This window comes from Pseudophryne corroboree, chromosome 3 (assembly GCF_028390025.1).
Source record: "Pseudophryne corroboree isolate aPseCor3 chromosome 3, aPseCor3.hap2, whole genome shotgun sequence".
In the NCBI taxonomy this organism is placed as follows: domain Eukaryota; kingdom Metazoa; phylum Chordata; class Amphibia; order Anura; family Myobatrachidae; genus Pseudophryne; species Pseudophryne corroboree.
The window spans coordinates 362,693,437-362,721,043 of record NC_086446.1 but is presented as its reverse complement, the minus strand read 5'-3'; the positions used below and the strand labels follow the sequence as shown (position 1 = coordinate 362,721,043).

At 44.2% G+C, this 27,607-nt stretch overlaps 1 protein-coding gene across 1 annotated transcript in view; it reads right to left on the bottom strand.

The window, feature by feature from the left end:
• LOC135057277 (vasoactive intestinal polypeptide receptor 1-like) overlaps positions 1-27,380 on the bottom strand; it is a 335,092-nt gene extending 307,712 nt beyond the window's left edge. The window contains exons 1-4 of the mRNA XM_063963168.1: positions 27,254-27,380; positions 12,339-12,478; positions 12,240-12,256; positions 10,132-10,324 (exon numbers count right to left, since the gene is read on the bottom strand). Coding sequence (XP_063819238.1) covers positions 10,132-10,324; positions 12,240-12,256; positions 12,339-12,478; positions 27,254-27,380 — 477 coding nt within the window. The remainder of the gene's footprint in view (positions 1-10,131; positions 10,325-12,239; positions 12,257-12,338; positions 12,479-27,253) is intronic.
• Positions 27,381-27,607: the final 227 nt, after the last annotated feature.

Sequence of the window (27,607 nt, the reverse complement as noted above, 5' to 3'; positions counted from 1 at the left end):
TATAGCAGCAGCGTATACCACTGTGACTGCCTGGTCACTGGAATGACTGATGGCCAGGACACTACCACTGGTCTGATGCAGCACAACACAGCAACACTGTGAGGGACTTGTTGTTGTTATTATTTATTATTATAATACGTCAGCAGTGGACATATAGCAGCAGCGTATACCACTGTGACTGCCTCGTCACTGGAATGACTGATGGCCAGGACACTACCACTGGTCTGATGCAGCACAACACAACAACACTGTGAGGGACTTATACAGCTACACAGGATATATGGCAGCAGAGAAAACCACCACTGTGACTGGTCACTGGACTGATGCACAAGAGACTTCCCCTGGTCTAATGCAGGACAACACAGCACCAGTGAAAGGGACTTATACAGCTACACTGAAAATATGGCAGCAGAGGACACCACCACTGTGACTGATCACTGGACTGATGCTGCACAAGAGAGACACTACCCCTGGTCTGATGCAAGACAACACAGCAAAAATGCAAGGGACTTATACAGCAGCCAGCAGCACTGGGGACATATAGCAGCAGAGGACACCAACACTGTGACTGGCTGGACTGATGCAGCACAATACACTGGACTGGACTAGACTGAGTAGCACAACACAGCACGAGACTCGCCACCCCACTTTCCCGCCCACACAGACACTGAGGACACGTCCTCTCAATACACTCTCCGAGACTGGAGTGAAAAGGGCCGTGACGCGCGGCTCCTTATATGGAATCCAAACACCGGGAGAATCCGACAGCGGGATGATGATGTTTTGCCTCGTTCTGGTTTCCGAGTCAGGCGGGAAAACCCGAGCCGGGCTCGGAACCGGGTTCAGAGCATGAAGTTCGGTACAGTTCGATTCTCTGAGAACCGAAACCGCTCATCTCTAGTTTATTCCTTTGTTTAGCTTATGTCGGTAAGTGCACCATTCATGGTGACTCCTCTTTTGTGTATTTGGGAAGGGGGGTGAGGTTTGTTAGTTTGCACTGTGGGCGGGTTTTTTTTTGTACAGATTTGCATTAGAGATGAGCGGGTTCGGTTTCTCTGAATCCGAACCCGCCCGAACTTCATGGTTTTTTTCACGGGTCCGAGCAGACTCGGATCCTCCCGCCTTGCTCGGTTAACCCGAGCGCGCCCGAACGTCATCATGACGCTGTCGGATTCTCGCGAGACTCGGATTCTATATAAGGAGCCGCGCGTCGCCGCCATTTTCACACGTGCATTGAGATTGATAGTGAGAGGACGTGGCTGGCGTCCTCTCCATTTAGATTATAAGAGAGAGAGATTTACTGGAGTTTAGGACTAGGAGGAGTACTGTAGAAGTGTAGAGAGTGCAGAGAGTTTACTAGTGAGTGACCACCAGACAGTGCAGTTTATTTAATATATCCGTTCTCTGCCTGAAAAAAGCGATACACACAGTGACTCAGTCACATACCATATCTGTGTGCACTGCTCAGGCTCAGCCCAGTGTGCTGCATCATCTATATATATTATATATCTGTCTGACTGCTCAGCTCACACAGCTTATAATTGTGGGGGAGACTGGGGAGCACTGCAGTGCCAGTTATAGGTTATAGCAGGAGCCAGGAGTACATAATATTATATAGTGAGTGACCACCAGACAGTGCAGTTTATTTAATATATCCATTCTCTGTCTGAAAAAAGCGATACACACAGTGACTCAGTCACATACCATATCTGTGTGCACTGCTCAGGCTCAGCCCAGTGTGCTGCATCATCTATATATATTATATATCTGTCTGACTGCTCAGCTCACACAGCTTATAATTGTGGGGGAGACTGGGGAGCACTGCAGTGCCAGTTATAGGTTATAGCAGGAGCCAGGAGTACATAATATTATATTAAAATTAACCAGTGCACACTTTTGCTGCAGGAGTGCCACTGCCAGTGTGACTGACCAGTGACCTGACCACACTGACCACCAGTATAGTTAGTAGTATACTTATATTGTGATTGCCTGAAAAAGTTAAACACTCGTCGTGTGACTTCACTTGTGTGTTGTTTTTTTTTTTATTCTATAAAAATAAAACTCATTCTGCTGACAGTGTCCAGCAGGTCCGTCATTATATAATATATAATATATACCTGTCCGGCTGCAGTAGTGATATATATATATTTTTTATATCATTTATCATCCAGTCGCAGCAGACACAGTACGGTAGTTCACGGCTGTGGCTACCTCTGTGTCTGCACTCGGCAGGCAGTCCGTCCATAATTGTATACCACCTAACCGTGGTTTTTTTTTCTTCTTTATACATACATACTACTACGACATCTCTTTATCAACCAGTCTATATTAGCAGCAGACACAGTACAGTACGGTAGTTCACGGCTGTGGCTACCTCTGTGTCTGCACTCGGCAGGCAGTCCGTCCATAATTGTATACCACCTAACCGTGGTATTTTTTTCTTTCTTCTTTATACATACATAGTTACATAGACATCTCTTTATCAACCAGTCTATATTAGCAGCAGACACAGTACAGTACGGTAGTTCACGGCTGTGGCTACCTCTGTGTCTGCACTCGGCAGGCAGTCCGTCCATAATTGTATACCACCTAACCGTGGTTTTTTTTTCTTTCTTCTTTATACATACATAGTTACATAGACATCTCTTTATCAACCAGTCTATATTAGCAGCAGACACAGTACAGTACGGTAGTTCACGGCTGTGGCTACCTCTGTGTCTGCACTCGGCAGGCAGTCCGTCCATAATTGTATACCACCTAACCGTGTTTTTTTTTCTTTCTTCTTTATACATACATAGTTACATAGACATCTCTTTATCAACCAGTCTATATTAGCAGCAGACACAGTACAGTACGGTAGTTCACGGCTGTGGCTACCTCTGTGTCTGCACTCGGCAGGCAGTCCGTCCATAATTGTATACCACCTAACCGTGGTTTTTTTTTCTTTCTTCTTTATACATACATAGTTACATAGACATCTCTTTATCAACCAGTCTATATTAGCAGTAGACACAGTACAGTACGGTAGTTCACGGCTGTGGCTACCTCTGTGTCTGCACTCGGCAGGCAGTCCGTCCATAATTGTATACCACCTAACCGTGGTTTTTTTTTCTTTCTTCTTTATACATACATAGTTACATAGACATCTCTTTATCAACCAGTCTATATTAGCAGCAGACACAGTACAGTACGGTAGTTCACGGCTGTGGCTACCTCTGTGTCTGCACTCGGCAGGCAGTCCATCCATAATTGTATACCACCTAACCGTGGTTTTTTTTTCTTTCTTCTTTATACATACATACTACTACGACATCTCTTTATCAACCAGTCTATATTATTAGCAGCAGACACAGTACAGTACGGTAGTTCACGGCTGTGGCTACCTCTGTGTCTGCACTCGGCAGGCAGTCCGTCCATAATTGTATACCACCTAACCGTGGTTTTTTTTTCTTTCTTCTTTATACATACATAGTTACATAGACATCTCTTTATCAACCAGTCTATATTAGCAGCAGACACAGTACAGTACGGTAGTTCACGGCTGTGGCTACCTCTGTGTCTGCACTCGGCAGGCAGTCCATAATTGTATACTAGTATCCATCTCCATTGTTTACCTGAGGTGCCTTTTAGTTGTGCCTATTAAAATATGGAGAACAAAAATGTTGAGGTTCCAAAATTAGGGAAAGATCAAGATCCACTTCCACCTCGTGCTGAAGCTGCTGCCACTAGTCATGGCCGAGACGATGAAATGCCAGCAACGTCGTCTGCCAAGGCCGATGCCCAATGTCATAGTACAGAGCATGTCAAATCCAAAACACCAAATATCAGAAAAAAAAGGACTCCAAAACCTAAAATAAAATTGTCGGAGGAGAAGCGTAAACTTGCCAATATGCCATTTACGACACGGAGTGGCAAGGAACGGCTGAGGCCCTGGCCTATGTTCATGGCTAGTGGTTCAGCTTCACATGAGGATGGAAGCACTCAGCCTCTCGCTAGAAAAATGAAAAGACTCAAGCTGGCAAAAGCAGCACAGCAAAGAACTGTGCATTCTTCGAAATCCCAAATCCACAAGGAGAGTCCAATTGTGTCGGTTGCGATGCCTGACCTTCCCAACACTGGACGTGAAGAGCATGCGCCTTCCACCATTTGCACGCCCCCTGCAAGTGCTGGAAGGAGCACCCGCAGTCCAGTTCCTGATAGTCAGATTGAAGATGTCAGTGTTGAAGTACACCAGGATGAGGAGGATATGGGTGTTGCTGGCGCTGGGGAGGAAATTGACCAGGAGGATTCTGATGGTGAGGTGGTTTGTTTAAGTCAGGCACCCGGGGAGACACCTGTTGTCCGTGGGAGGAATATGGCCGTTGACATGCCAGGTGAAAATACCAAAAAAATCAGCTCTTCGGTGTGGAGGTATTTCACCAGAAATGCGGACAACAGGTGTCAAGCCGTGTGTTCCCTTTGTCAAGCTGTAATAAGTAGGGGTAAGGACGTTAACCACCTCGGAACATCCTCCCTTATACGTCACCTGCAGCGCATTCATAATAAGTCAGTGACAAGTTCAAAAACTTTGGGTGACAGCGGAAGCAGTCCACTGACCAGTAAATCCCTTCCTCTTGTAACCAAGCTCACGCAAACCACCCCACCAACTCCCTCAGTGTCAATTTCCTCCTTCCCCAGGAATGCCAATAGTCCTGCAGGCCATGTCACTGGCAATTCTGACGATTCCTCTCCTGCCTGGGATTCCTCCGATGCATCCTTGCGTGTAACGCCTACTGCTGCTGGCGCTGCTGTTGTTGCTGCTGGGAGTCGATGGTCATCCCAGAGGGGAAGTCGTAAGCCCACTTGTACTACTTCCAGTAAGCAATTGACTGTTCAACAGTCCTTTGCGAGGAAGATGAAATATCACAGCAGTCATCCTGCTGCAAAGCGGATAACTGAGGCCTTGACAACTATGTTGGTGTTAGACGTGCGTCCGGTATCCGCCGTTAGTTCACAGGGAACTAGACAATTTATTGAGGCAGTGTGCCCCCGTTACCAAATACCATCTAGGTTCCACTTCTCTAGGCAGGCGATACCGAGAATGTACACGTACGTCAGAAAAAGACTCACCAGTGTCCTAAAAAATGCAGTTGTACCCAATGTCCACTTAACCACGGACATGTGGACAAGTGGAGCAGGGCAGGGTCTGGACTATATGACTGTGACAGCCCACTGGGTAGATGTATGGACTCCCGCCGCAAGAACAGCAGCGGCGGCACCAGTAGCAGCATCTCGCAAACGCCAACTCTTTCCTAGGCTTTGTATCACCGCTTTCCAGAATACGCACACAGCTGAAAACCTCTTACGGCAACTGAGGAAGATCATCGCGGAATGGCTTACCCCAATTGGACTCTCCTGTGGATTTGTGGCATCGGACAACGCCAGCAATATTGTGTGTGCATTAAATATGGGCAAATTCCAGCACGTCCCATGTTTTGCACATACCTTGAATTTGGTGGTGCAGAATTTTTAAAAAAACGACAGGGGCGTGCAAGAGATGCTGTCGGTGGCCAGAAGAATTGCGGGACACTTTCGGCGTACAGGCACCACGTACAGAAGACTGGAGCACCACCAAAAACTACTGAACCTGCCCTGCCATCATCTGAAGCAAGAAGTGGTAACGAGGTGGAATTCAACCCTCTATATGCTTCAGAGGTTGGAGGAGCAGCAAAAGGCCATTCAAGCCTATACAATTGAGCACGATATAGTAGGTGGAATGCACCTGTCTCAAGCGCAGTGGAGAATGATTTCAACGTTGTGCAAGGTTCTGATGCCCTTTGAACTTGCCACACGTGAAGTCAGTTCAGACACTGCCAGCCTGAGTCAGGTCATTCCCCTCATCAGGCTTTTGCAGAAGAAGCTGGAGACATTGAAGGAGGAGCTAACACGGAGCGATTCCGCTAGGCATGTGGGACTTGTGGATGGAGCCCTTAATTCGCTTAACAAGGATTCACGGGTGGTCAATCTGTTGAAATCAGAGCACTACATTTTGGCCACCGTGCTCGATCCTAGATTTAAAGCCTACCTTGGATCTCTCTTTCCGGCAGACACAAGTCTGCTGGGGTTGAAAGACCTGCTGGTGACAAAATTGTCAAGTCAAGCGGAACGCGACCTGTCAACATCTCCTCCTTCACATTCTCCCGCAACTGGGGGTGCGAGGAAAAGGCTCAGAATTCCGAGCCCACCCGCTGGCGGTGATGCAGGGCAGTCTGGAGCGACTGCTGATGCTGACATCTGGTCCGGACTGAAGGACCTGACAACGATTACGGACATGTCGTCTACTGTCACTGCATATGATTCTCTCAACATTGATAGAATGGTGGAGGATTATATGAGTGACCGCATCCAAGTAGGCACGTCACACAGTCCGTACTTATACTGGCAGGAAAAAGAGGCAATTTGGAGGCCCTTGCACAAACTGGCTTTATTCTACCTAAGTTGCCCTCCCACAAGTGTGTACTCCGAAAGAGTGTTTAGTGCCGCCGCTCACCTTGTCAGCAATCGGCGTACGAGGTTACATCCAGAAAATGTGGAGAAGATGATGTTCATTAAAATGAATTATAATCAATTCCTCCGCGGAGACATTGACCAGCAGCAATTGCCTCCACAAAGTACACAGGGAGCTGAGATGGTGGATTCCAGTGGGGACGAATTGATAATCTGTGAGGAGGGGGATGTACACGGTGATATATCGGAGGGTGATGATGAGGTGGACATCTTGCCTCTGTAGAGCCAGTTTGTGCAAGGAGAGATTAATTGCTTCTTTTTTGGGGGGGGTCCAAACCAACCCGTCATATCAGTCACAGTCGTGTGGCAGACCCTGTCACTGAAATGATGGGTTGGTTAAAGTGTGCATGTCCTGTTTTGTTTATACAACATAAGGGTGGGTGGGAGGGCCCAAGGACAATTCCATCTTGCACCTCTTTTTTCTTTTCTTTTTCTTTGCATCATGTGCTGATTGGGGAGGGTTTTTTGGAAGGGACATCCTGCGTGACACTGCAGTGCCACTCCTAAATGGGCCCGGTGTTTGTGTCGGCCACTAGGGTCGCTAATCTTACTCACACAGTCAGCTACCTCATTGCGCCTCTTTTTTTCTTTGCGTCATGTGCTGTTTGGGGAGGGTTTTTTGGAAGGGCCATCCTGCGTGACACTGCAGTGCCACTCCTAGATGGGCCCGGTGTTTGTGTCGGCCACTAGGGTCGCTAATCTTAATCACACAGCTACCTCATTGCGCCTCTTTTTTTCTTTGCGTCATGTGCTGTTTGGGGAGGGTTTTTTGGAAGGGCCATCCTGCGTGACACTGCAGTGCCACTCCTAGATGGGCCCGGTGTTTGTGTCGGCCACTAGGGTCGCTAATCTTACTCACACAGCTACCTCATTGCGCCTCTTTTTTTCTTTGCGTCATGTGCTGTTTGGGGAGGGTTTTTTGGAAGGGCCATCCTGCGTGACACTGCAGTGCCACTCCTAGATGGGCCCGGTGTTTGTGTCGGCCACTAGGGTCGCTAATCTTACTCACACAGCTACCTCATTGCGCCTCTTTTTTTCTTTGCGTCATGTGCTGTTTGGGGAGGGTTTTTTGGAAGGGACATCCTGCGTGACACTGCAGTGCCACTCCTAGATGGGCCCGGTGTTTGTGTCGGCCACTAGGGTCGCTTATCTTACTCACACAGCGACCTCGGTGCAAATTTTAGGACTAAAAATAATATTGTGAGGTGTGAGGTATTCAGAATAGACTGAAAATGAGTGTAAATTATGGTTTTTGAGGTTAATAATACTTTGGGATCAAAATGACCCCCAAATTCTATGATTTAAGCTGTTTTTTAGTGTTTTTTGAAAAAAACACCCGAATCCAAAACACACCCGAATCCGACAAAAAAAATTCGGTGAGGTTTTGCCAAAACGCGTTCGAACCCAAAACACGGCCGCGGAACCGAACCCAAAACCAAAACACAAAACCCGAAAAATTTCAGGCGCTCATCTCTAATTTGCATTTAATGGGGGTAATTCCAAGTTGATCGCAGCAGGAAATTTTTTAGCAGTTGGGCAAAACCATGTGCACTGCAGGGGAGGCAGATATAACATGTGCAGAGAGAGTTAGATTTGGGTGTGGTGTGTTCAATCTGCAATCTAAATTGCAGTGTAAAATTAAAGCAGCCAGTATTTACCCTGCACAGAAACAAAATAACCCACCCAAATCTAACTCTTTCTGCACATGTTATATCTGCCTACCCTGCAATGCACATGGTTTTGCCCAACTGCTAAAAAAAATTCCTGCTGCGATCAACTTGGAATTACCCCCCATGTGCAAATGTTTGCAAATTTGCTTTTGATAATACATTTGCATTTAACCTTGAATTAGGCCCATTATGTGTAGACCACACATGCTCCCACATCACTAGTCACACTGCTGTGGAGCTTGTCACACCCCTTGCAGTGGCACACAATAGGACCTTCAAAAATTTCAGCTCTAGGCCCATGTGGACATTGATCTGGCACTGTGTGTAGGTAATTGGAGTAGTCGTTTATGGAACTAGCTTGAGATGACATGTTCTTTGTTTCATGGCATGTTATATTGCTAGATTGAACTATTACAGTATATTGTGGGCATAGACTAGTTGCTCTACAATCCAGTCCTCAAGAGACCCCAACAGCTATTTTTTTCAGGATTTCTGTCTTTGGAAACAGGAGGAGTTAATTAGTGATTCAGCAAAATAGATTAACCCACCTGTGTGTGATAAAGAAATCCAAAAAACATGGTCTGTTGAGGGAAACTTGAGAATTGAAGTTCCACTGCTATAGAGGGATGCACACAGAGATGGACAGGAGGCAAGAATTAGTCCCCATGCGCACTGGGGAAAAGGGTGTGTCCATGCATTGTGGGACATGGCGGTGTCTTATGAATTAAGACAAATCTTAGTATGCCGGCCAAGCAAAGGGCCTAATTTAGATGTAGTTGGAGGTGCAAAGTACATATACAGTGGGGATTGAAAGTTTGGGTACCCCAGGCAAAAATTCTTTTTAATGTGCAAAAAGAAGCCAAGGAAAGATGGAAAAATCTCCAAAAGGCATCAAATTACAGATTAGACATTCCTATAACATGTCAAAAAAAGTTTGATTTTATTTCCATCATTTACACTTTCAAAAGAACAGAAAACAAAAAATAGTGTCTGCAAAAGTTTGGGCACCCTGCAGAGTTAATACCTTGTATAAACTTTTGGCAAGTATCACAGCTTGTAAATGCTTTTTGTAGCAAGCCAAGAGTCTTTCATTTCTTATTTGAGGTATCTTCGCACATTCTTCCTTACAAAAGTCTTCCAGTTCTTTGAGATTCCTGGGCTGTCTGTGACGCACTGCTCTTTTAAGGTCTATCCATAGATTTTCAATTATGTTGAGGTCAGGAGATTGTGAAGGCCATGGCAAAACCTTCAGTTTACGCCTCTTGATGTAATCCACCGTGGATTTTGAGGTGTGTTTAGGATCATTATCTATTTGTAGAAGCCAGCCTCTCTTTGACTTCAGCTTTTTCACAGATGGCATCAAGTTAGCGTCCAAAATTTGCTGGAATCTTATTGAATCCATTTTTCCTTCTACTCGTGAAATGTTCCCTGTGCCACTGGCTGCAATACAACCCCAAAGCATGATTGATTCACCCCCATGCTTAACAGTTGGACAGAGGTTCTTTTCATTAAATTCTGTGCCCTTCCTTCTCCAAACGTACCTTTGCTCATTCCGGCCAAAAAGTTCTATTTTAACCTCATCGGTCCACAGAACTTTATTCCAAAATGCATCAGGCTTGTCTATATGTTCATTTGCAAACTTCAAACGCTGATTTTTGTGGTGAGGACGTAGAAGAGGTTTTCTTCTGATGACTCTTCCATGAAGATCATATTTGTACAAGTATCTCTTTATAGTGGAATAGTGTGCCACAACTCCAGTGTCTGCCAGATCTTCCTGGAGGGATCGTGCAGTCAAACGTGGATTTTGACTTGCTTTTCTCACAATCCTGCGAGCTGTTCTGTCGGATATTTTTCTTGGTCTTCCAGATCTTGCTTTAACTTCCACTGTTCCTGATGACTGCCATTTCTTAATTACTTTCCGAACAAAGGATATGGGCATCTGATAACGCTTTGCTATTTTCTTATAGCCTTCTCCTGCTTTGTGAGCGTCAACTATTCTCAGTTTCAGTGTTCTACACAACTGCTTAGAGGTACCCATGGTGCTGATAGTTGGAGCAAGGTCAGATGAGTCTGGGCTTTTAAAACCTTTGAGATTGACATCACCTGGTCTTTCCAGATGATGATTGAGAACAATCCATGACACTGCCAGGTCTCAGCTGTCCAAAGGGGGCAGTACAAGGTATTAACTCTGCAGGGTGCCCAAACTTTTGCAGACGCCATTTTTTGTTTTCTGTTCTTTTGAAAGTGTACATGATAGAAATAAAATCAAACTTTTTTTGACATGTTATAAGAATGTCTAATCTGTAATTTGATGCCTTTTGGAGATTTTTCCATCTTTCCTTGGCTTCTTTTTGCACATTAAAATTATTTTTTGCCTGGGGTGCCCAAACTTTCAAACCCCACTGTAAACTTTGCGCTGGACACATACTGCGCATGTGTAATACTGGTCTGCGATGTTGGAAGCAGATTGGCAGCAGACTGTCAGTGATTGATTTGGAGGCAGGGAGAGTGCAGCAACGGCCTCTGTTACAAAAAAGCGGAGTCATGTTACCGCTGTTGTGGGGTAGTGACGAGGCCAGGATCTCCTCAGAAAACGGAAATCTACCTGACTTTTTTGTTGGATTTGTGGCAGCTGGCATGCACGTCCTCATTGGTCAAGCAGAGGCCAATGGTGTCACAGGGGATCTGATGCTGCGACCTAAGATCCCATGCTGCGTCTTTATCTCTCTTCACTTTATTACTCTCCAGGATTTGATATATCTCCCCCATAGTGCTTCAGGTGTTTGATTTGAATGACAACTGATCCTCTTCACCATGTCTGCATGCTTTTACAGTATGTATGATACCTCCCAACATGACCCTCTCCGGGAGGGACACAATGCTCTGCTTCTGGCCTTTTCTCTTAATTTATGATTGTCAGCACCTGTGGTGAACAGGTTAATGGATAAGAAATGTGTTTTAGCACAGGTGATGGCAATCATAAATTAAGAGAAAAGTCCAAAAGCAGAGCATTCTGTCCCTCCTGGAGAGGGTCATGTTGGGAGGTATGAATGTATTGAGTTGCCGCCATTTGACTGGCTAATTAGATATTTGCATTATCAAATTGGTCTGCAGGTGTAACTAATTAAGTGGCCACTGAGTGTATATGTCTAATCCAACCAAGTATCCTCCAGGTGCACTGGGGGGTTGATCAGTGTACAGCTAAATTAATCCTGTTATGTTTGGGTTTGTTTGGTACATAATTTAGAATGTACACTCAAACTGTAAAGTTAAAGTGTTATGCAATGTGTTATTTTGATCCTTCTCAATTAAAATGCACTAATGTAGTCTGCAATTAGTAACCATGGCATTACCTAACGGCTCCAATCTCCAAAATTTAAGCTTTTTAGAGCTTTCTTTATGGGCATTTTTAAAGAGAGGAACCACGGCAGATATATCAAATATCTGTTGCGGTATCTCTGTCTTAACACAACTACTCTAAATTGTGGCAATATGCATTAAACAGTTATTTTTGCATCATTAACCACAATTTTAGCATCACAATAAATACTCCTTTTCTATTTAATTTCAATCATCACTGCACAAATCCATACCACATGCATGTTGTCCAATAAAATAATACAGGCTGCCTCCAACCAAACACTGAAAAAATACTATGGGGTAAATGTAATAGGGTGTGAGAAGCTGGAGGTGTGGGATTTTCTCGCACCTCAGGCTTCTCGTACTCTATTACATTTACCCCCATATTTTTGTTCCTTGTAGCCATGAGTAAAGTCAGAGGCATCAACATGCTTTGTGACACCTCGTGGTAAGGAGTATGGCCTTTTGTGAAGGGTCGTGGTATTGTGGGAAGGGGCAAGGCCTCGTGGGCCATCCCCTGTCCTCTTCACTCCAGAGGTCCTGGAGATGCTGGGCTTCCCTCAGGGACTACCAAAGTGAGAACTCGTGGCGCTACCGTAACCACAAACACATTCAGAAAAGAGTGGTCTATTATTCACAGAGACCAAGATAAAATCCACTTACACAGATAAAACTGGATTCTAGAACAATAAAAGAAATAAACACAATAGTGTAATATGAAATGATAAAAATCCAAAGCGTGCTTTTATTGGTTCCACTCACATAGATGAGGTTTATTCTGTGCATATCATCCTCATAAGAGGTATATCCAGACATCATCAGCAGGGTAGTAGTTGAAATTAATCTGTGCACATCATCCTCATGAGAGGAATATCCAGAAATCACCAGCGAGATACTGAAGACTTAAAAAGACCAATATAGTGCAATACAGCCTTAAAAGGAACAAAATTTAATAAAAAATACACTCACAATTTAAAAAACATAAAGGGCATATATCACCAAACAAGTGGTGTGTCAAATGGTTTTCCGCTGCTGCATCGACCCGAAATCCCTCTGCATCCAAAAGGAAATCCCAACTGTCAGAGACGTTTGGTGTAGAGCCGATTACCAGGTATTAAGAGCGCAGGAATCCCAAATGGAGAATTGCTTAAACGCGTTTTCGGTCCTAAGACCTTCCTCATGCTTCTGAGGAAGGTCTTAGGACCGAAAACGCGTTTAAGCAATTCTCCATTTGGGATTCCTGCGCTCTTAATACCTGGTAATCGGCTCTACACCAAACGTCTCTGATGGCACTTCAAAAAAATAGTCCCCAAACAGCACATGATGCAAAGAAAAAAAGAGGCACACCAAGGTCGCTGTGTGACTAAGCTAAGCGACACAAGTGACCGACACAAACACCTGGCCCATCTAGGAGTGGCACTGCAATGTCAGACAGGATGGCACTTCAAAAAATAGTCTCCAAATAGCACATGATGCAAAGAAAAAAAGAGGTGCACCAAGGTCGCTGGATGGCTAAGCTAAGCGACCAAAGTGGCCGACACAAACACCTGGCCCATCTAGGAGTGGCACTGCAGTGTCAGACAGGATGGCAGATTTAAAAAATAGTCCCCAAACAGCACATGATGCAAAGAAAAATGAAAGAAAAAAGAGGTGCAAGATGGAATTGTCCTTGGGCCCTCCCACCCACCCTTATGTTGTATAAACAGGACATGCACACTTTAACAAACCCATCATTTCAGCGACAGGGTCTGCCACACGACTGTGGTTGAAATGACTGGTTGGTTTGGGCCCCCTCCAAAAAAGAAGCAATCAATCTCTCCTTGCACAAACTGGCTCTACAGTTGCAAGATGTCCACCTTCTCCTCATCGTCCGATTCCTCACCCCTTTCACTGTGTACATCCCCCTCCTCACAGATTATTAATTCGTCCCCACTGGAATCCAACATCTCAGGTCCCTGTGTACTTTCTGGAGGCAATTGCTGGTGAATGTCTTCACGGAGGAATTGATTATAATTCATAATGATGAACATCATCTTCTCCACATTTTCTGGAAGTAACCTCGTATGCCGATTGCTGACAAGGTGAGCGGCTGCACTAAATACTCTTTCGGAGTACACATTGGAGGGGGGGGGGGTAACTTAGGTAGAATAAAGTCAGTTTCTGCAAGGGCCTCCAAATTGCCTCTTTTTCCTGTCAGTATACGTACGGACTGTCTGACGTGCCTACTTGGATGCGGTCACTCATATAATCCTCCACCATTCTTTCAATGGTGACAGAATCATATGCAGTGACAGTAGATGACATGTCAGTAATTGTTGGCAGGTCCTTCAGTCCGGACCAGATGTCAGCACTCGTTCCAGACTGCCCTGCATCACCGCCAGCGGATGGGCTCGGAATTCTTAGCCTTTTCCTCGCAGCCCCAGTTGCGGGAGAGTGTGAAGGAGGAGCTGTTGACGGGTCACGTTCCGCTTGACTTGACAATTGTCTCACCAGCAGGTCTTTGAACCTCTGCAGACTTGTGTCTGCTGGAAAGAGAGATCCAATGTAGGTTTTAAACCTAGGATCGAGCACGGTGGCCAAAATGTAGTGCTCTGATTTCAATAGATTGACCACCCGTGAATCCTGGTTAAGCGAATTAAGGGCTCCATCCACAAGTCCCACACGCCTAGCGGAATCGCTCCGTGTTAGCTCCTCCTTCAATCCCTCCAGCTTCTTCTGCAAAAGCCTGATGAGGGGAATGACCTGACTCAGGCTGGCAGTGTCTGAACTGACTTCACGTGTGGCAAGTTCAAAGGGTTGCTGAACCTTGCACAACGTTGAAATCATTCTCCACTGCGCTTGAGTCAGGTGCATTCCCCCTCCTTTGCCTATATCGTAGGTAGCTGTATAGGCTTGAATGGCCTTTTACTGCTCCTCCATCCTCTGAAGCATATAGAGGGTTGAATTCCACCTCGTTACCACCTCTTGCTTCAGATGATGGCGGGGCAGGTTCAGGAGTGTTTGCTGGTGCTCCAGTCTTCGGCACGCGGTGGCTGAATGCCGAAAGTGGCCCGCAATACTTCGGGCCACCGACAGTATTTCTTGCACGCCCCTGTCGTTTTTTAAATAATTCTACACCACCAAATTCAATGTATGTGCAAAACATGGGACGTGCTGGAATTTGCCCACATTGTAATGCACGCACAATATTGGTGGCGTTGTCCGATGTCACAAATCCCCAGAAGAGTCCAATTGGGGTAAGCCATTCTGTGATGATGTTCCTCAGTTTCCGTAAGAGGTTATCAGCTGTGTGCCTCTTCTGAAAAGCGGTGATACAAAGCGTAGCCTGCCTAGGAACGAGTTGGCGTTTGCGAGATGCTGCTACTGGTGCCGCCGCTGCTGTTCTTGCTGCGGGAGGCAATACATCTACCCAGTGGGCTATCACAGTCATATAGTCCTGAGTCTGCCCTGGTCCACTTGTCCACATGTCCGTGGTTAAGTGGACATTGGGTACAACTGCATTTTTTAGGACACTGGTGACTCTTTTCCTGACGTCTGTGTACATCTCGGTATTGCTTGCCTAGAGAAGTGGAACCTAGATGGTATTTGGTACCGGGGACACAGTACCTCAAGCAATACTCTAGTTCCCTGTGAATTAATGGTGGATACCGGAAACACGTTTAACACCGCCCAGGCTGCCAAGGCCTGAGTTATCCGCTTTGCAGCAGGTTGACTGCTGTGATATTTAATCTTCCTCGCAAAGGACTGTTGGACAGTCAATTGCTTACTGGAAGTAGTACAAGTGGTCTTCCTACTTCCCCTCTGGGATGACGATCGACTCCCAGCTGCAACAACAGCAGCGCCAGCAGCAGTAGGCGTTACACTCAAGGATGCATCAGAGGAATCCCAGGCAGGAGAGGACTCGTCAGACTTGCCAGTGACATGGCCTGCAGGACTATTGACTTTCCTGTCTAAGGAGGAAATTGACACTGAGGGAGTTGGTGGTGTGGTTTGCAGGAGCTTGGTTACAAGATGAAAAGATTTAGTTGTCAGTGGACTGCTTCCGCTGTCACCCAAAGTTTTTGAACTTGTCAATGACTTCTGATGAATGCGCTCCAGGTGACGTATAAGGGAGGATGTTCCTAGGTGGTTAACGTCCTTACCCCTACTTATTACAGCTTGACAAAGGCAACACATGGCTTGACACCTGTTGTCCGCATTTTTGTTAAAATAATTCCACACCGAAGAGGTGATTTTTTTTGTAATTTGACCAGGCATGTTAATGGCCATATTCGTCCCACGGACAACAGGTGTCTCCCCGGGTGCCTGACTTAAACAAACCACCTCACCATCAGAATCCTCCTTGTCAATTTGCTCCTCAGCGCCAGCAACACCAACATCCTCATCCTGGTGTACTTCAACAGTGACATCTTCAATTTGACTATCAGGAACTGGACTGTGGGTGCTCCTTCCAGCACTTGCAGGGGGCGTGCAAATGGTGGAAGGCGCCACCTCTTCCCGTCCAGTGTTGGGAAGGTCAGGCATCGCAACCGACACAATTGTACTCTCCTTGGGGATTTGTGATTTAGAAGAACGCACAGTTTGCTGTGCTTTTGCCAGCTTAAGTCTTTTAATTTTTCTAGCGAGAGGATGAGTGCTTCCATCCTCATGTGAATCTGAACCACTAGCCATGAACATAGGCCAGGGCCTCAGCCGTTCCTTGCCACTCCGTGTCGTAAATGGCATATTGGCAAGTTTATGCTTCTCATCAGACGCTTTTAATTTAAATTTTTGGGTCATTTTACTGAACTTTTGTTTTTTGGATTTTACATGCTCTCTACTATGACATTGGGCATCGGACTTGGCAGATGACGTTGATGGCATTTCATCGTCTCGGCCATGACTATTGGCAGCAGTTTCAGCATGAGGTGGAAGTGGATCTTGATCTTTCCCTATTTTACCCTCCACATTTTTGTTCTCCATTTTTTAATGTGTGGAATTACATGCCAGTAATATATCAATAGCAATGGCCTACTGGACCATACTGCTATATATTATATACTGGTGGTCAGCAAAATTATGCACTGTCCTCCTACTATATATACTGCGCACAACTAAAATGCACCACAGGTATGGATGGATAGTATACTTGATGACACAGAGGTAGGTAGAGCAGTGGACTACTGTACCGTACTGCTATATATTATATACCGGTGGTCAGCAAAATTATGCACTGTCCTCCTACTATATATACTGCACACAACTAAAATGCACCACAGGTATGGATGGATAGTATACTTGACGATACAGAGGTAGGTAGAGCAGTGGACTACTGTACCGTACTGCTATATATTATATACTGGTGGTCAGCAAAATGATGCACTGTCCTCCTACTATATATACTGCGCACAACTTAAATGCACCACAGGTATGGATGGATAGTATACTTGACGACACAGAGGTAGGTAGAGCAGTGTCCTACTGTACCGTACTGCTATATATTATATACCGGTGATCGGCAAAATTATGCACTGTCCTCCTACTATATATACTGCGCACAACTTAAATGCACAACAGGTATGGATGGATAGTATACTTGACGACACAGAGGTAGGTAGAGAAGTGGACTACTGTACCGTACTGCTATATATTATATACTGGTGGTCAGCAAAATTATGCACTGTCCTCCTACTATATATACTGCGCACAACTTAAATGCCCCACAGATATGGATGGATAGTATACTTGACAACATAGAGGTAGGTAGAGCAGTGGACTACTGTACCGTACTGCTATATATTATATACTGGTGGTCAGCACAATTATGCACTGTCCTCCTACTATATTTACTGCACACAACTTAAATACACCACAGGTATGGATAGATAGTATACTTGACGACACAGAGGTAGGTAGAGCAGTGGACTACTGTACCATACTGCTATATATTATATACTGGTGGTCAGCACAATTATGCACTGTCCTCCTACTATATATACTGTGCACAACTTAAATGCACCACGGGTATGGATGGATAGTATACTTGACGACACAGAGGTAGGTAGAGCAGTGGCCTACTGTACCGTACTGCTATATATTATATACTGGTGATCGGCAAAATTATGCACTGTCCTCCTACTATATATACTGCACACAACTTAAATGCACCACAGGTATGGATGGATAGTATACTTGACGACACAGAGGTAGGTAGAGAAGTGGACTACTGTACCGTACTGCTATATATTATATACTGGTGGTCAGCAAAATTATGCACTGTCCTCCTACTATATATACTGTGCACAACTAAAATGCACCACAGATATGGATGGATAGTATACTTGACAACATAGAGGTGGGTAGAGCAGTGGACTACTGTACCATACTGCTATATATTATATACTAGTGGTCAGCACAATTATGCACTGTCCTCCTACTATATTTACTGCGCACAACTTAAATGCACCACAGGTATGGATGGATAGTATACTTGACGACACAGAGGTAGGTAGAGCAGTGGACTACTGTACCATACTGCTATATATTATATACTGGTGGTCAGCACAATTATGCACTGTCCTCCTACTATATATACTGTGCACAACTTAAATGCACCACAGGTATGGATGGATAGTATACTTGACGACACAGAGGTAGGTAGAGCAGTGGACTACTGTACCGTACTGCTATATATTATATACTGGTGGTCAGCAAAATTATGCACTGTCCTCCTACTATATATATTGCGCACAACTTAAATGCACCACAGGTATGGATGGATAGTATACTTGATGACACAGAGGTAGGTAGAGCAGTAGACTACTGTACCGTACTGCTATATATTATATACTGGTGGTCAGCAAAATTATGCACTGTCCTACTATATATACTGCGCACAACTTAAATGCACCACAGGTATGGATGGATAGTATACTTGACGACACAGAGGTAGGTAGAGCAGTGGACTACTGTACTGTACTGCTATATATTATATACTGGTGGTCAGCAAAATTATGCACTGTCCTCCTACTATATATACTGTGCACAACTTAAATGCACCACAGGTATGGATGGATAGTATACTTGACGACACAGAGGTAGGTAGAGCAGTGGACTACTGTACCGTACTGCTATATATTATATACTGGTGGTCAGCACAATTATGCACTGTCCTCCTACTATATATACTGTGCACAACTTAAATGCACCACAGGTATGGATGGATAGTATACTTGATGATACAGAGGTAGGTAGAGCAGTGGACTACTGTACCGTACTGCTATATATTATATACTGGTGGTCAGCAAAATTATGCACTGTCCTCCTACTATATATACTGCGCACAACTTAAATGCACCACAGGTATGGATGGATAGTATACTTGACGACACAGAGTTAGGTAGAGCAGTGGACTACTGTACCGTACTGCTATATATTATATACTAGTGGTCAGCAAAATTATGCACTGTCCTCCTACTATGTATACTGCGCACAACTAAAATGCACCACAGGTATGGATGCATAGTATACTTGACGACACAGAGGTAGAGCAGTGGACTACTGTACCATACTGCTATATATATATATACTGGTGGTCACAGCAAAATTCTGCACTGTCCTCCTACTATATACTACAATGCAGTACAGATATGAAGCATTTTTAAGGCAGAGAACGTATAATACTGGTGGTCACTGGTCAGCAAAACTCTGCACTGTCCTCCTACTATATAATACTGGTGGTCCCCAGTCCCCACAATAAAGCACACTGAGCACAGATATTTGCAGCACACTGAGCACAGATATGGAGCATTTTTCAGGCAGACAACGTAGATATTTTCAGCACACTGAGCACAGATAAAAAAGAAAATGCACTAAGCGCTTAGGTGAGTATAACTGCAATATGAGTGTCAGCAGCCTCTTGGAAAGGGAATTGCCAATCCCTTAATGCACAAAAATACCAAAGAAAACCAAGTGGCGCTTAACAATCATGTAATAAGATACATTTAATAAAAATACAAATAAAATACAATACAACAACCTCCCGGGGGTGTGATACAATGTTAAAACATCACAATAATGTTCATAAACAATGTGATCTACCAAAACACCTGGTGTTTGATTGGAGCACTTGGAGACATATAATGAGGATTCAATTGCCAATATTATCACGGGGGGTCTCAGGTTTGGGCAGAGAACCATATATACACACTGGAATGTGCAACTGCAGGGTATTAACCAAACGAATGGCTCACAGTGGCGTTATCTTGCAGGGCTGGAAGATACAACTAATAGAGGCACTACAGAACAGGAGGATATGGGGACTTATACCATCTATAGGAACAGGAAATGGAACAGGAAAATTGCATCTCCAAAAAGGACTGCACTTCTCTTGGGAGATTCCATTATTAGAGGAATACATCTGGGAAATGCAAATGAAGTAGAGAAACAAGTAAGGTGCTTACCTGGAGCCAAGCTCCAAGGGATAAAGAGCGCATGCTAAGAATTGTAAAGGCAGCAAGAAAAGATGGGGAGGTGGATGTCATTGTCCACCTAGGGACAAATGACCTGGCAAATGCTGAACTCATAGCTGTAAAAGATGAATTTAGGAAGTTAGGGACTGCTCTGAAGCAGGTGGCAACCACTGTATCTTTTTCAGAAGTATTGCCAGTACACAGAGGGGAAGAAAGAACTCATTGTATCAGAAACTTAAATGTTTGGCTAAGAACATGGTGCAATGAGGAGAGATTTGGATTTATAGGCCACAGTCACACCATCTCGTAAGATAGGAGCTTATACAAAAGTGACGGTCTGCACCCATCTTCAAGGGGAACAAGAATACTAACTGAACAGTTTGGATGCTTCATCAAGAACTATTTAAACTAACAAAGGGGGGCAGTGAACCAAACAGGAATAAAGAAATCTGCTCCCCCAACACAGAGGTATTGTTTCTGCAGGCAAAGGGAATAGGAAGCATATCCACAGCAACAGAAGATAATTCAGATCAAAACCAAATAAAAATAGGCAGAGAGAAGAACATAGCTAGGAACAGAAAAAGCACAAACAAAACTCTAAAAGCTATGTGTGCAAATGCTAGGAGCTTAGGAAATAAAATCCCAGAACTAACTGCAATAATGACAAGGGATGATCTAGACATTGTGGCAATTACAGAGTCATGGTACAATGAAAATCATGACTGGGACATAGCTATACCGGGATAAACTTTATTTAGGAAGGACAGAATTGGAAAAATCGGAGGAGGGGTAGCAATGTATGTAAAAAATGCCACATATACTACATTAATACAAAGTATTGAAGAAAAAACTGAGGCCCTTTGGGTGATCATAGAAACAGGGGAAAAGTTGATTATTCGTATTGGCGTGATATACAGGCCACCAGGTCAGGAAGAGGAACTTGACAAGAACCTATTGCAGGACATAACTAAAATGGCATTAAAAGGAGAGGTAATAATCATGGGAGACTTTAATCTTCCTGATGTAAACTGGGAGGTGTCTGTTGATAGTTCCACTAGAAGTAGGAACATTTTAAAATTCCCTTCAGGGAGCATCCCTCCACCAATTGGTGAGGGAGCCCACTCGGAAAGACGCAATATTAGACTTAATACTTACAAAAGGAGACAGATTATCGGATGTAAAAGTGGGTGAAAACCTGGGATCCAGTGATCATCAAGCAGTATGGTTCAGCATTAAGACAGAGACTGACTCGTCCCATACAAAAACAAAGGTGTTGGATTTTAGGAAGGCTGATTTTGTAGGGATGGGAAAATGTGTAAGCGATTCTTTGGCAGAGTGGAGGAACTTGGAAACAGTGCAGGAGAGGTGGGAAACATTAAAATGTGCAATATTGAAGGCAACAGACCTTTGTATCAAAACTGAAAGGAAAAACACAAGGAAAAGGAAGCCAGTGTGGTTTGCAAAAGAAGTAGCAAATATTGTGAGAGCAAAAAAGATGGCTTTTAGGAAATATAAGCAGACACAAAATAATGAAGACAAAAAGATATATCTTGTTAGACAGAAGGAGACAAAGAAGGTAATCAGATGTGCAAAGGCACAAGCTGAGGAGAAAATGGCCCAGTCAGTGGGTAAAGGAGGCAAAACTTTTTTTAGGTATATAAGCGAAAGGAGAAAAACAAAAGGCGGAATTATAAAACTAAAGACGGACACTGGGAGACTTGTTGAAGGAGACAATTTAATAGCAGATCATCTTAATGATTATTTTTGCTCAGTATTTACTACTGAAAGAGAGGGGAAGGGGCCACAGTTAAGTTGCAGGGATATTCAGGAAAATGAAACAAGTACATTTACAGAGGAGAAGGTCCTAACAGAACTCTCAAAGCTGAAAGTGGACAAATCTATGGGGCCAGATGGGATACATCCAAGGATACTAAAAGAACTTAAAGAGGTGCTGGTAGCACCATTGACAGAATTATTCAACCAGTCATTAGCTACAGGAGTAATTCCAGGGGACTGGAAAAGAGCAAACGTAGTCCCACTGCACAAAAGTGGAAGCAAGGAAGAGGCAAACAACTACAGACCAGTGAGTCTTACATCAGTAGTAGGGAAATTGATGGAAACACTCTTAAAAGAAAGAGTTGTAGATTATCTCAAATCCGTCAATTTACTGGATCCCAAACAGCATGGATTCACTGGGGGGAGATCATGTCAAACAAATCTTATTGACTTTTTTGATTGTGTGACTAAAGTGATGGATAAAGGTGGAGCCATGGATATAGCTTATCTAGACTTTAGTAAGGCTTTTGACACAGTTCCACATCGCAGACTGCTAAATAAACTTGAAAGTTTGGGATTGGATATTAGGATTATTGAATGGATAAGATCTTGGTTGAAGGATAGAAAACAGAGAGTTGTGGTAAATGGAGTGCATTCACAGGAGGGAAATGTTACCAGTGGAGTACCCCAGGGATCTGTACTTGGACCAGTGCTTTTTAATATCTTTATTGGTGACATTGCAAATGGCATTAAAGGGAAAGTATGCCTTTTTGCAGATGACACAAAGGTATGCAACAGGGTAGACACACCAGGTGGGGTAAAACAAATGATTGAGGATCTAGGTAGACTAGAGGAATGGTCAAGAGTCTGGCAATTACAGTTTAATGCCAAAAAATGCAAAATCATGCACTTGGGTCTCAAAAATCCTAAAGCTAAATACAGTATTAATGGCACTATACTGGAAACTACTGAGGAGGAAAGGGATCTAGGAGTCACTATTTCAGATGACTTAAAGGCAGGTAAGCAATGTAACAAGGCAATGAGGAAGGCTAGTCAGATGCTTGGCTGCATTGGGAGAGGAATCAGCAGCAGAAAGAAAAGTAATAATGCAACTGTATAGGTCATTGGTACGGCCTCATCTAGAATACTGTATTCAGTTCTGGAGGCCATATCTTCAAAAGGATATTAATACATTAGAAACTGTACAAAGGAGGGCAACTAAAATGGTGCACGGCCTACATCACAAAACATACCCAGAAAGACTAAGAAATCTCAATATGTATAGTTTGGAGCAGAGAAGGGAAAGGGGGGACATGATAGAAACTTTCAAATATATCAAGGGTTTTAACAAAGTCCAGGAGGGAAACATTCTCCAAATGAAGAGAAGCAATAGGACACGAGGACATGCACTGAGACTGGAGGGGGGGAGGTTCAGGGGAAATTTGCGGAAAAATTATTTCACAGAAAGGGTAGTGGACAAGTGGAATAGCCTTCCATCAGAGGTGGTAGAGGCTAAGACAGTAGAGCAATTTAAACATGCATGGGATAGACATAAGGATATCCTTACAAAGAAATAAGGATCAAATAAGGTTAGAGATAAAAATAATATAAAAAAAAAAAAGGGGGCAGACTAGATGGGCCAAGTGGTTCTTATCTGCCGACAAATTCTATGTTTCTATGTTTCTATGCCCACAGGTAGTTAGTTACCCGTGACCCGGGTTGAGAAGCGTTTATTCAGCCGATGTTAGCAGTGTGAGCAAATGTTGAAATCAATAGAAATAAAAGTACCTGTTGTCGCTGGGCAGGAGCTTTCGATTCCTGCTCCCTGGTGCTGTCCCGTTAGCCTGGGAGATGTTAAACACCAGAGCCTCAGCGATGGATGGAGAGCGGTGCTGCGGAGACCGACCACCAATGGAGCCGGAGTGGTAGCAAAGGTCAGGCCAGATGCACTGACCAGCGGCCCGTGCACGGCTCCATTGGTGGTCGGTCTCCGTGCAGGGGGATACGGAGCTCTTGGATGCAGCAGCGTCTTGGTGAGGACGGCTGAGTCGGGTTCCCCGCGCACCGCAGCACCGCTCTCCATCCATCGCTGAGGCTCTGGCAATTGAATCCTCATTATATGTCTCCAAGTGCTCCAATCAAACACCAGGTGTTTTGGTAGATCACATTGTTTATTAACATTATTGTGATGTTTTAACATTGTATCACACCCCCGGGAGGTTGTTGTATTGTATTTTATTTGTATTTTTATTAAATGTATCTTATTACATGATTTTTAAGCGCCACTTGGTTTTCTTTGGTATCACTGAGCACAGATATTTGCAAACACACTGAGCACAGATATTTGCAGCACACTGAACACAACTGAGAGAACACTGCACGTCCTCTCCCTATCATCTCCAATGCACGAGTCAAAATGGCGGCGACGCGCAGCTCCTTATATGGAATACGAATCTCGCGAGAATCCGACAGCGGGATGATGACGTTCGGGCATGCTCGGGTTAACCGAGCAAGGCGGGAGGATCCGAGTCTGCCTCGGAACCGTGTAAAATGGGTGAAGTTCGGGGGGTTCGGATTCCGAGGAACCGAACCCGCTCATCACTAGTACTTACATATGCGATCAGCATTGCGGAGGACAGCTCTTCCAATAAGAGCTGTCCTCCATGATGTGCATCGGCTGCCTGACTTCCGGGATTCGGCCCCGGGAGTCAGTCTGTGCATGCACAGGGTGATGGGGCAGGCATGAGGCATGCTGGGAGGGATCTGATCGGATCCCTCACACAACACTGCGGAGATAAACCCATAGGCTTCTATGGGTTATCGCCAGCAGAAGCTGGCGGACCCCGCTGCTGTGCTGACCTGCCAGCCGGGGGTTAGTACATTAGGAAAATGCGGTAAACGGGAGTTTACCGCATTTTCCGTTTAGTACACCCCGCCCAGGAAGAGATTATCATCTCAGGTATTGCTGTACTAAGGATGGCAGGGACAAGTTCTGCTTGACCCTCCAGCCTGCTTCTCGTACTCTGGTTCCTGCATTTCTCATTATGTTTCTAAATGACTGAATGTAAGAGGAAGAGCAATAAGATAGCATTCTTCTGCAGGCACTGTGTTTACAGCATATTTAATTAGCCAGAAGTGAGAGGAAGTAATCTTCCTCTCCTGTACTTCATTTATCATTTCAGTAAGCATACATAGATGGAGTGATAAAAGAGTTACTGTATTTTTCAAAATGCCTTTTCTTATGTATTTGGGTATTCAGGAGTGCTGTGCATAATTATTATAAAGGGTGTATGACCAGTGCCGCCTCACAGGCTGCAAGACAGAGGGCATGGGTGTTTAAGAGAGGGGTGGGCATGTTCACTCTGCATCCATGTCCCCCCCATTCGCTGATTGCTGGCAGCGAAATGAAATATGCTATGGTTCTGTTCCAGAGTCTATTGCACATGTTCAGGTCTCTGGGAAAATGGAATGGTGGCAACTTTCCTGCCAATTTTTCTACTGCGCATGAACAAAACGCAAGTAGCTGTGGCACCATTTGCCGAAGATTTTTGCAGCGCTGCTGACACGAGACTCCGGAGAGGTAGGTATTGAAGAACATGGATGCATAGATCAATGGGCCCATATGCATTGCACACCGTGCGCCCATTATACGAGGGTGGTTCAATGAGTAAGTTAACAAGACCTCTCACGTGTGTAATGTTCTCTATTTTCTTCTAATTTACCACTGCTTCCCCTCACAGCCATACTCTTGGGTGGTGAACTACTGTATTTATGGTCATTTATATAAAATCGCATTTTTTTCTAATCCTGTGTGAGTAACAAGGAACTGATAGGAGAGTATCCACTTAGGTTACAGATTTCATGTGACACAAACAAGACCCTCCCGAGAAGCAAATGTGATGTGTGGGTTAATTGCTCAACTTGCTGAACAGCTATCCTGGGTTTTAGAGAAGCATTATATTGTGGATTTGAAAGCACACTGTCTAAGATTGCAGACATTAGTTCAAAACATAGAATGAAAGGACACAGTCCAGGACGCTATACAACAATACTAAAACAAAGTAAAATAAATCACCCATCTCTTACTAAATACAGTCACAGATCTCCAAAGCTGTACTCCAGAAGTTTCCTCTCCTCTTTATCCTATGCATCTTCCTTTATTTTCTCATAAACAAATATGACGCAGAACAAAAAAAGGGAGATAAACATGTGTAGAACAGTATATATATATATATATATATATATATATATATAAAACACATCTATTAGATCCTCAATTGATGTGAGGATATTGAAATGGTGAAGGACAGCGTACCCAACTCACATTCCCTATAGAAGTACAAAGCTTATCAAGGTTTCTTTAAGGATCCAGTACCAGCAGGCACTGTATGAGGGTTGGGGTCGGTTGACTGGCGGGATCCCATCCGCCAGGATGCAGGCAGGTGGCGAGCGCAACGGAGCCCCTTGCAGGCTCTATTCCCAATCTATGGTTGTCGTGGACACCAAAGAGTGGGAATAGCCCGGCATTCTGGCGGTCGGGATCCCGGCGTCGGTATGCTGACAGCCGGCCATCTGACTACATCCCCTATATTATTATTATTATTATTATTATTATTATCCTTTATTTATATGGCGCCACAAGGGTTCCACAGCGCCCAATTACAGAGTACATAAACAAATAATCAAACAGGAAAACAGCAACTTACAGTTGATGACAGTATAGGACAAGTACAGGGTAAATAAACATAGTTACATCAGCAGATGACACTGGAATAAGTATCAGGTGGCAGAAGACTGATGGATTTGGTGCAGTTGAAGATTATTAAAGTAAGAAAGGATAAGCACATGAGGGAAGAGGGCCCTGCTCGTGAGAGCTTACATTCTAAAGCTCGTGAGAGCTTAAATTCTATATGACACCTCTCCTCTGCTACGCATATACCAGAATGTGAAATGGGTGTACCACACTCACTGTCAGTACAGGGAAGGGTCAAGCATCAAACCGAATCCTGTTTCCGTGATATGATGTTATTACTGTACACCGTGGCAAGTTAGCAATAAATTTCAGCTACTGATGTGCCTTTTATAAGCACAAATCTGATCACACTATGCATCTCAATGTTTGACCATGCTTCTGTCAGCCCCACCATCTTACATTTGATGTTGGGGCAGTATGACTGATATGAGGCGCAGTCTAATGGCCGTGTTGGAAAGCAGTGGTCTACCTGCTCTGGCCTGGAAGGAAATTAGAATAAAAAAGAGAACCTTACACAGGTGAGAGGTCTTGTTACCTTACTTATTGAACCACCCTAGTAGATACGCCACTTGCAGAGGGGGTGGCACTTGTGCTACCCTGATGGCACACTCTTCCAGTTTGCAAACTGCATGGATAAGCATCCTGCTGCTGAGAAGTGTGCAGGGGATCTCCTTGGGATGTCCCATCTTACTACTTACAGTGATTGTTATGTGATGTCATGATGCCGCAACACCCAGCTACAGCACTGGTGCTGTGACATGCTTCATGGGAGATGCTTTTCAGGAACCAGGAGTGCTCTTGATGGGGCAGCTCTGTAATTGCCATTTTTTGAGGCATAAATGTTTGAAGCTCCTAATAAAATTTGCATTACAAAGAGTTGCATTATTATACTGTATATCACTTTTTTCTGCAGCATGTAACATTTTGTACCACAGCATACTGCTTAACCATCCTGATAATGACAACCTACTATAAAAGTTCAGCAAGTGATACTGCAATTCTGTGCATAACATGAAATTTATTCTGCAATCTTAGACAAAATGATTTAAAAC